Here is an 11,277-nt window from a genome sequence, read left to right on the forward strand (position 1 = left end):
AAAAAAAAAATTCCAATTATATTCAATACATTAGCCAAAGTTACAAATCTTTACTACTCTTATATATGACATTCATTTTGTGAAGCATTAATTCAATACTATGATCATAATTACAGAATTACAACTCATAACTTACAGTCTGAAATCCATATCTCATATGCCCAGCCAGCTAAATCAGCCATTTCCAAAGTGGCCATTAATGTTTAAGAGCCATGTGTAAAATGAAACTCTAGTACCTTTCTGACATAAAATACTATTTCAAAATTCAGTTTATTAGTCTTTTAAAAAACAAATGATGCTTCTCTCCCTCCAAGTATCTCTCAATTTAAATCTCACTTCATCAGATTGATAAGTCCCCTGCCCTGTTCTTGCTGATCTTTCTAATATCAACTTCATTCTCTGCCAAGAAACTGCCATTGTGTTACTCTAAACTGTGGTCCAGAAAATAAAATCTTATTCTCAGTATCATTTACACAAGTATGTCTTATTTTTTTTCTTTCTCTTCCATAGGTTAACTGTGTCCTTCAATGTTTTTGTTAACTAAGAACTTAAAAATTACTAAAAATACCTCCCAATGTTAGATTCAATCACCAACCTCCCTCAGTACTTCACAGTGCGGCCCTTACTAGCAAGAAATATTTCTTTATAATTTACTTATGTTTCTCATATCTTAACATTTTTATTTTGCTTCCGTTAAAGAAAAAACAAACAAATAAATAAATAAATAAACTCACTGCCATTGAGTCGGTTCTGACTCATAGCGACCCCTTCTGGGGTTTCTGAGGCAGTATCTCTACAGAAGTAGATAGCCCAGTCTTCCTTCCGAGGAGCAGCTGGTGGGTCAGTTAACCATTTTCACTATAGAAAATATTTGTGTGATTAAAGTATTTATGAAAATGTACTGAGCATCCCTAGGTGGTGGAAATGGTGTGCCCTTGACTACTAACCTAAAGGTTGGCAGTTCCAACACACCCAGTGTACTGCTGAAGAAACGCTTGGTGATTTGCTTCCACAAAGATTATAGCCAATAAAAAAAATCCTGTGGAGCAATCCTGCTCTGTGTCGCATGGGGTCATAATGAATCAACTCAACAGAAACAGGTTTGGTTTGTTTTTTAATTGAAGTTAAGGGGACAATCGTGGTTCATTGATAAGATTTTCATCTTCCATAAAGGAGATTCATGTGTGATTCCCTGCCAGTGTACCTCATGTATACCCAATATACATCTGTCAGTGGAGACTTGCATGTGGCTATGATGCTGAACAGATTTCAGCAGAGCTTCCAGACTAAGACAGACTATAAAGAAAAGCCTGGTGATCTACTTCCAAAAATCAGCCAGTGAAAACCCTGTGGATCACAACAATCTGATCTGCATGTGATCCTGGGCATGGCACAGGACCAGGCAGCATTTTGTTCTGTTGTGCATGAGGTTGTCATAGGTCAGGAGCCAACTTGTCAGCCATTAACAACAACAACATTGAATTTAAGAGGCTGAACTGTCAACTTAGGCCTCTTGGGTATGAATTCTTCCTCTACCATTTTATGACTGCACAACCTAGTGCAAGTTTCTTAGCTTCTCTGTGCCTCAGGAGTTGTTTTTAAACTCATTACTTCATGTGTAAAATGGGGAGACTAGTAGCACCTATTTCATGAAGTGGTTATGAGGATTAAATGAGTTAAAAGCAGTTCCTAATGCACTACTATTGTTGGTTTTGCTAATATTACCTCAACATTTTTATAGTAATCAGTTTCCATTTTCTTTGGTAGAGCTTTATTTTCTGTAATAATTTTAAGACATTTCTATGTTTTGTTTCTCTAGACCCCAAGCCTGGAGTAGAATCAGAAGGCCTGGTTTTAAATCCTGGTCTGGCTATTTGTTAGCAGTGTGCCTTGAAAAGTTTTAAGCTTTTTAAGTTTTAGTTTAAAAATGAAGATAATAGGAAAACCTACATCATAAGCATAATGTGATGATTACATGGTATTAAATATTGCCTTTGCCAGTGTCTGGCATACAGTGGTAGCTATTATCATTAAATGCACTAGTAAAGGCTGAGTCAGTGCTGCGGCAGGGACATCTATTGTGTGTGTGTGATTGTCTCTTATGAAAAAGCTGATACTCTGGACTTAGTTGCATATCTAAAGCTTGTCACTTAGAACTTTTGTTCTTAAGGCAAAAACTTATTTTGAAGATAGTATTGTGTCAAAGCTATAAGTGTTGCTGTACTTATCTGTAGTTTCATAATTAAAAGGACTGGTAATGCTTTCCATAGGTTTTTAGGTATTCAAGGCTTTTTTATTGGAAATCTACAAAATTGGGATGGAGAACAAGGAGTTAATACTGCCTTTTTTCTTCAGTGGAGACACATATGTTTTACAAAAGTGTATTTTTCTCATTAGAAGTTTTAGATAATTCATATAGCTAAATTTGTTCAAATTACAGAAATTATTTAGTGACCATACAATATAACTTCATATTTACTATACTTTGTTTTGTAGGTTTTTTGAGTTATTGGCGTGGCAATTTGGCAAATGTTATCCGGTATTTTCCAACACAAGCTCTGAATTTTGCTTTCAAGGACAAATACAAGCAATTTTTCATGTCTGGTGTTAATAAAGAAAAACAGGTAATTATATTTTAATTCGTCTAAATCTCTGGTAGCGTAGTACCTAAGGTACTTGACTGGTAACCAGAAGGCTAGTGGTTGAAACCTACCAGCCACTCCTCAGACAGAAGGTTGGACAATCTACTTCCATAGTGATACAGCCTCAGAAACCCTAGGAGGGGTCCCTATGAGTTAGGTCTGACTCAACAGCACATAACAGCAACAACAACCACAAAATTTTCTTAAAAAAAAATTGGATTTGTCTTACTGTGATGTTTATTTGGAGAAGAGATGCTCAAGTGGTGGGAAAAAAATAAAACAGAACTATTAACTGTAAGAGGTTTTGGGACCTCCATCTGCTGATGTAGCATGACTCAAAATGGGAAGAAACAGCCTCAAACATCCATTAATAATTGGAACATGGAGTGTACTAAGTATGAATCTAGGAATATCAGAAGTAGTCAAAAATGAAGTGGAATGCATAAAGATTGATATCCTAGGCATTAGTGAGCTGAAATGGACCAGTTTTGGCCATTTTGAATCAGACAAATATATGATTTACTCCTCAGAAGGAAGGTTGGACAATCCTACTTCCATAGTGATACTGCCTCGGAAACCCAAGAAGGGGTCGCTATGAGTCGGGGCCGACTCGACGGCACATAACAACAACAACATGCTCGGAATGACAAGGTGAAGAGGAATAGCATGGTATTCATCGTGACAAAGAATGTTTTAAGATCTATCCTGAAGTACAATGTTATCAGTGATAGGATAATATCCATATGCCTACAAGGAAGGCCAGTTAATACTATTATTCAAATGTACACACCGACCACCAAAGCCAAAGATGAGGAAATTGAAGATTTTTACCAACTTCTATGGTCTGAAATTGACTGAACATGCAATTAAGATGTGTTGATTATTACCAGTGATTGGAATGCAGAAGTTGGAAACAAAGAAGAGTCACCAGTAGCTGGAAAATTTGGCCTTGGTGACAGAAATAATGCTAGAGATTGCACGATAGAATTTTGGAAGACCAAAGACTTATTCATTGTGAATACCTTTTTTCAGCAACACAAATGTTAGCTATACACATGCACTTCACCAAGTGGAATACACAGGAATCTGATTGACTAGATCTGTGGCAAGAGAATATGGAGAAGCTCAATTTCCTCAGCCAAAACAAGGCCAGGAGCTGATTGTGGAACAGCCTATCAACTGCTCATATGCAAGTTCAACTGGAAGTTGAAGACAATTAAAACAAGTACAGAAGAGCCAAAATATGACCTTGAATATACCCCTCCTTAATTTAGAGACCATCTAAAGAATAGGTTTGATGCAATGAACACCAATTATTGAAAACCATAAGAATTGTGCAATGACATCAAGAACATCATCCATGAAAAAAACAAAAGGTCATTAAAAAGACAGCAGAGGAAGAAAAGACCAGAATGGATGTTGGAAGAGACTCTGAAACTTGCCTTTGAGTGATGAGCAACTAAAGCAAATGGGAATAAGGTTGGCAGACAATGGTCCTATAAGTTTATGTGAATGATCAGAATTCCCAGGTGTATAGTAGAGCTGACAAGGGGCAAGGTTGTAGTCACTGCTTGGTCAAAGCCAGCTACCCAGAGCGACCGAGTAGTTGAACCTGTGGGCTTGGGACCATAGTCACAGGGGACATCAAGCTCAATTGGCATAACGTACTATACAAAACATTGTTTCACCTCCTACTTGGGCAAGTAGTGACTGGGATCTTAAAAGCTAGCAAGCTGCCATCTAGATGTAACAATGGGTCTCTCCTCATCCAGAGCAAAGATGCATGAAAACAATTAGTCCAAGCAACTGGTACACCATCTGATCCGCAGCCTATACAACTATGAGACCAGAAGAACTAGATGGTGTCCGGCTACCACTGTCATCCACTTGGAAGGGGATCTATGTAGGAGATCCTTGATAGAGAGGGAGAACAATGTGGAACAAAACTCAAAATCATTTGGAGGGAAAAAAAAAAAAAAAGGGGGGACCAGGTTTGCTGGTCCGATAGAGCCTGGTGGAACCACTGAGACTATGGCCCCTAGCTGCCCTTCAGGTCTGGAATTGAACCCACACCTGTGGTTTCTAGCCAAACAAAATACAGGCATATGAGTTGAACATTTACCTCAAGTAGATACACTCCTTGGAGAGAACAATCATGGGAGAAGGAAGGGAGAAAGAAGGAAGGGCTTATGCACAGGGAGACAGCTCAGGGGGCAGGACAGTATGGAGGGATGGACACTGGGAAGAGGCAACTATGGGGAGGAAGTGGGAAGGGAGCTGTTGCATTGTGGTAAATTTTGGTCAATGACATGAGACAAAGTATATGTGAACTGCTGTATGAAAAGTGAATTTGCTCTGTAAATCTTCACCCAAATCAAAATAAAATTTAAAAAAAAAAAAAAGCAGTCAACAGATAAGTATTTTCTGCCAAAAACTAAAAAACAAAATTCACTACCATTGAGCTGTTCCTGACTCAAAGTAACCCCCACTGGGTTTCTGAGGCTGTAAATCTTTACGGAAGTAGATAATCCCATCTTCCTTTTGTGGAGCAGCTGTTGGGTTTGAACTGCTGACCTTAGCAGTCAAGTGCTTTATCCACTACACCACCAGAGCCACTGATATAAGTTATTCTCTGAAGAAATAAATTGTGTTCTTGATTATGATGTAGGCTATTAAACAAAACTGGAAAATGATAAATTTAAGTTAGAGAATTCTCTCTATTAATTGCAAAGGTACTTTTTGTTTTTGCTTTGTTGCAGGGTAATTATTTGTTACAAAAATCTCAATTTCAAAATTTCCTACTCATATGAACTACAGTAATCTTTCCTGGTTTGTTTTGCTGCCTTCATATACACTATCACATCTGCATTACTCTCAGACTTTCCCCTCACCCTTACACACTCTCTTTCCCTCGCAACCTTTTTTTCTCCCTCTACACCCCCAACCAACCGGGAGCTCTGGTAGCATAGTGGCTAAGGCACTTGACTGCTAACCAGAAGGCTGGAGGTTCAAACCCACCAGCCACTCCTCGGAAGGAAGGTTGGGCAATCCTACTTCCGTAGTGATACTGCCTCGGAAACCCAAGGAGGGGTCGCTATGAGTCAGGGCTGACTCGACGGCACATAACAACAACAACAACACCCCCAACCAAGCAACCAAGTTATCTTAGCAGATTTTTCTAAAGCAACTGTCTGTGGAACATTTTGTTGTTGTCTCCTTAGATTTATACCCCTTATTCGCCCTTTTTTTCTTTTTTTCACTATTTCATTTAGAAAACTGTTTATTGAATGCTTTGCACTGTCTTAGGTATGGAGGGGGTCATAAAAGTAACTAAGAAAACTCTTTGGACTTGTGATCAGAAAATCTGGACTTGGATTCCAGGCACTCTCTTTATGTAACTCAAATTCACTGCTGTCAAGTTGGATCCAACTCATAGCGACCTCCTCCTTGGGTTTCCGAGGCAGTATCCCTATGGAAGTAGACCGCACAGTCTTCCTTCCGAGGAGTGGTAGTGGGTTTGAACCACCAGCCTTCTGGTTAGCAATCAAATGCTTAGGCACTACATGTGCTTTTGAAAGTCACTTTTCTTCTCTGATCCCTATTTTCTTCATCTGAAAATTGGACATAATAATATCTACCTCATTGTTTTATTTTGAGGTTTAGGTAAGATTACATATAAAGTGCTTAGCAAAATGCCATTCTTTGTGATAGGCATTCAGTAAAATGTCCTTGTCTTCTTTAGCTGGTAACTCTAATAACTGAAACTCTCCTTGATTCAGAGTCTTCCTTCTTACCTGTATCAGAGGCTGCCCTCAAGACCATCCTCAGGTTTGATGATTCACTGGAAAGATTCCTCAAAGTCAGAAAAACTTTTATACTCATAGGTACAGTTTATTATAGCAAAAGGACACATTAAAACCATAAAGGGAAAAGACACATAGGCTAGAATCCAAGAAAAACCAGATGTAAGCTTCCAGTCATCTTCTTCCAGTAGAGTCACATGGCAATGCTTAATTTTCCAAGCAACAGTGCATCACAGTATGTGCAAAGTTCTGCCAACCAGAGAAATTTGCACAAACTTTGGTCTCCAGGGTTTTTGTTGGGAATCAGACACACAAGCATAGAAGTGTGACTGACAACTATTTAGTGTCCAGCCCCCACAGGTCAAACTAATATAGCATGGCACAAAGCCCCAGATATATAAAAGCAAGCATTCACCCAGCAAATGTATAGAAACCAAGGCTTTTATTGTTTACTAGGAGTGAGCAGAATGGGGAAGAGGAGTAATTGCTTAGGAGGCCCTGAGTTTCTGAAATAGTGGTGGAATAACTTGAGAAAGGATGGCAGTAATGTGGCACAGCATTATGAATTTAATTAGTGTCACTGAATTGTAATTAGCAAATGTTTTGTTACATATATTTTTATTTTAAATTATACTTTGATACTATTGAAAAATCTATAATAAATTCCAAATTAGTAGAGCCTGAATTTAAGACATTTTAAGTATACCTATAAAAAAACATCCTATCTTATTTGGAATGTAAAGGTTATGATTAAGTAATGATGTAATATTTAAATATGTGTAATTTACTAATTCAAGTATTATAATTTACTAAATTATAATAAATTTACTAAATTCAAGACCCATTAAATTCTGCCCTTGGACATCAAAATGTTATTTTATCTCAAACACCCCCACACCACCAAAAAAAAATGAAGAAAAATAACTGAAAAAGAAAAATCCATATTTTTGATTTCTCACTTGTTCTTAAAAGAAGGAGGGAAAATAGAACAAATGGATGTAGTATGTGAGTTTGAAAGTCATTGATATACCATGATGATATATCCCTATACTCCTATCAAAACAGCTAAAATAAAAAATGGTGATAACATGAAATGATTTTTTACCTTGCTGATGGGAATGGGCAATGATACTGTCATTGTGGAAGAGTATGGCAAATTCTTACAAACTAAACATGCACTTACCATAAGACTCAGAAATAGAACTCATGGGCATTTATCCCAGATAAATGAAAGCTGATATTCATACACACACACACACACACACACACAGTACACAATGTTCATAGCACTTTTTTCATTAAAAAAAAAAAAAAAATTGGAAGCAATCCAGATGTCTTTCTCCAGGTGAATGGTTAAACACACTGTTATATAGCATACCATGGAATATTACTCAGCAATAAAAGGGAACAAACTGTTAAAACATGCAACTTTAGATGCTAAGTGGAAAAAAGCCAGTATCTGAGGTTATCTGCTGATTCCATTTATATAACATTCTTGAAATGACAAAGTTAAAGAGATGGAAAATAGAATAATGTTGACAGGAAGGAAGGAAGTGACTATAGCTATAAAAGAATAGCATGAGGAATCCTTAGGATGGTACTGTTGACTGTAGTAATGGTCACATGAATTTGCACATGTGATAAAATGACATAAAACTAAATCACATACAAATAAGTGCAAAGATTATGTAAGCTTGTTGGAATCTGAATATGTTAGGTTTTTATCAGTGTCAATTTTCTGTACTGTAGTTTTGCTAGGTGTTAACATTGGGGAAAATTGATCGAATGGCTTATGGGATCACTTTATTATTTCTTACAACTGCATGTGAATCTACAATTATTTCAAATTAAAAAGTTTTTTTAAATAACCATGGTAGGGGAGGTGCATGTATACCATATATTGTCACTGTGAAGCAGTTATTTTTATCCCAAATGTATAGATGAGGAAAACAAAGTCAAAGCTTAAAGTACTTACCCAAGTATTTTGACCATGTCTTTCTAACTCCCAAACTCAAGTCCTTCCTCCACACTTTTCCTTCAGCTAAGCTCACTGGACTGTATGAGCTGCAGTTGGGCCTAAAATCATTTTCCTGCCATACATTTGACTGCTAACCAGAAGGCTGGTGGTTCAAACCTACCAGCCACTCCTCAGAAGGAAGACTGGGCAATCTACTTCTGTGTGATACTGCCTCGGAAACCCAAAGAGGGTGTCGCTGTGAGTTGGATCTGACTGAATTTTGGTTTGGTGGTAGTTACAGTTGTATGTCATTGGCTGGGCCTGGTTGAGTGGCTGGGCAGCTGGATGTAGTTATTCCCCATTGTGAGATTGGTAATTAACTCCATGGTGGAATCTACTGTAGCAGCTGAGTAGCTGCTGCTTTAAGGATGTGGGCTGCTTCCCATATATAAGAAGCAACTTTGAGGAAGGTCTTCAGCTTATGGCATGCTTGAACCTTGCATGTAGCCAAGTCATTGTTCAGCAGCCTGCCATGTTGCCCTGCCAATCTTGGGACTTTTAATGGACTTGAATTAATGGTCTGCCATGTGGCTTGTGGCTTGGTAAAATCGGGACTATGCCTTTTCACTTGTTGACCTTGGGTTTGTCAGCCTCAGCAGCTAGCAGTTGCCTGAGTGAAGAGATGTTTCTAGCTTCAGTGGGCCAGGAGCAAGAGGCAAAGCTGAAGCCCAAGGTCAAGGGGCTTTCACCCAGCCCTTAGAGCCTGGCACTGGAACTCAGACTTCTAGCCTCCCAAACTGTAAGAGAATAAACTCCTGTTTGTTAAAGCCATCCCCTTTGTGGTATATTCCTGTCAGAGTGGCTCTAGTTAACCAAAACACACACCTTAGGAGATTCCTTAGGAGTACAATCATAGACAGGGAACACTGGAGCTTCTCCCAGCTCTCTTCTTTGCCTAGAAAAAGTTGTTAGAAAAAAACTTTGTTCCCAGGACATTCTTCCATCATTGGGTTTCCTCACATAGTATCTGTTTGTTAACAGTTGACAATAAATAGGATTATTTTCCATAAAAACCTTCAGACTCCTCTTTCATTCTTTTCTCTCTTCCTGATTCCTCTCCATCCTTGCCCTCTCCTTTAACAAGACTTGAAATTACTAAGTTATTATTAATGGAAATTTATTTATACTGATACATAACCTCTCCTGGGTCTATTTTCTTTTCAAGATTAATTGTAGAATGACAGGTTTTATCCATTACAAAAACATTTGTGGGATCATCAGTCAGCAAAATTAAGTCCTTCCTTCCTTCTTTTTTTCCTTCTTTCCTATATTCCTTCCTTCCTTCCTTGAGTTTTCCCTCTCGTCATTTACTTTTTCCCACCCCTCACTAGGTTGACCGTACTACTTACATGTTATGCCTGCCTGTCCACCACTTGTCTGTCAGTTTGTCATACTGTGGTGGCTTATGTGTTGCTGTGATGCTGGACTCTATGCCACCAGTATTCGATATACTAGCAAGGTCAACCATAGTGGACAGGTTCCAGTGGAGATTCGAGACTAAGACAGACTAGGAAAAAGGATATGGCCAGGTCCACTTCTCATAAAGTGCCCACTGAAAACCTTATGAATGTCAGCAGAACATTGGAATAGTGCTGGAAGATGACCCTCAGTTGGAAGGCACACAAAATACAACTGGAGAAGAGCTGCTTACTCAAAGTAGAGTCGACCTTAATGATGTGGATGAAGTAAAGCTTTCAGGACCTTCATTTGCTGATGTGGCACAACTCAAAATGAGACAAAATAGCTGCAAACATCCATTATGAACCAGAACATGAAATATACAAAATATGAATCTAGGAAACTTGGAAGTCATCAAAATTAAATGCTACATACAAAGATCAATATTCTAGGTATTAGTAAGTTAAAATGCACTGGTGTTGGGCATTTTGAATTGGACAGCCATATGATCTACTATGTCTGGAATGACAAATTGAAGAGGAATGATGTCACATTCATCATTAAAAATATTTCAAGATCTATCCTGAAGTACAGTGCTATCAATGATAAGGTAATATCCATATGACTACAAGGAAGACTAGTTAATAGTACTATTACTCAAGTGTATGCACCAACTGCTAAAGCCAAAGATGAAGAAATTGAAGATTTTTACAAACTTCTACAGTCTGAAATTGACCAAACATGCACTCAAGATGCATTGATAATTACTGATGATTAGAATCCAAAAGTTGGGAATGAAGAAGAATTGGTAGTGGGAGAATATGGCCTTGGTGATAGAAATGACACTGGAGATTGCATGATTGAATTTTGACTTATTCATTACAAGTACCTTTTTCCAACAACATAAATGGCAGCTATACATGTGGACCTCACCAGATAGAATACACAGGAAAGAGATAATGGATATCATCAGTCAGAACGAGGCCAGGGGCCAACTGTAGAACAAATCATCAGTTGCTCATATGCAAGTTTAAATTGAAGCTGAAAAAAATTAAAACAAGTCCCCAGGAACCAAAATATGACCTTGAGTATATAACACCTAAATTTAGAGACCATCTGAAGAACAGATTTCATTAATTGAACACCAATCACTGAAGACCGGAAGAGTTGTAGGATGACATCAAAGACGTCATTGTTGTTGTTGTTGTTAAGTGCCGTTGAGTCGTTTCTGACTCATAGCAACCCCATGCACAGCAGAACGAAACACTGCCCTATCCCGCGCCAGCCCCACAATCCCTGCTATACTTGAGCCCATCATTGCAGCCACCGTATCAATCTATCTCGTTGAAGGCTTCCCCCTCTTTCGTTGACCCTCCACCCTACCAAGCATGACATCCTTCTCCAGGGAATGGTCCCT

The 11,277-nt window shown here is 38.3% G+C and overlaps 1 protein-coding gene across 1 annotated transcript in view; it reads left to right on the forward strand.

The window, feature by feature from the left end:
* SLC25A31 (solute carrier family 25 member 31) overlaps nt 1-11,277 on the forward strand; it is a 105,497-nt gene that overhangs the window by 44,108 nt on the left and 50,112 nt on the right. The window contains exon 2 of the mRNA XM_007953832.1: nt 2,497-2,624. Within this exon, the coding sequence (XP_007952023.1) occupies nt 2,497-2,624 (128 nt within the window). The remainder of the gene's footprint in view (nt 1-2,496; nt 2,625-11,277) is intronic.

The sequence above is a fragment of the Orycteropus afer genome, unplaced genomic scaffold (assembly GCF_000298275.1).
Source record: "Orycteropus afer afer isolate SDZICR_OR568_19922 unplaced genomic scaffold, OryAfe1.0 scaffold00418, whole genome shotgun sequence".
Taxonomy (NCBI): domain Eukaryota; kingdom Metazoa; phylum Chordata; class Mammalia; order Tubulidentata; family Orycteropodidae; genus Orycteropus; species Orycteropus afer.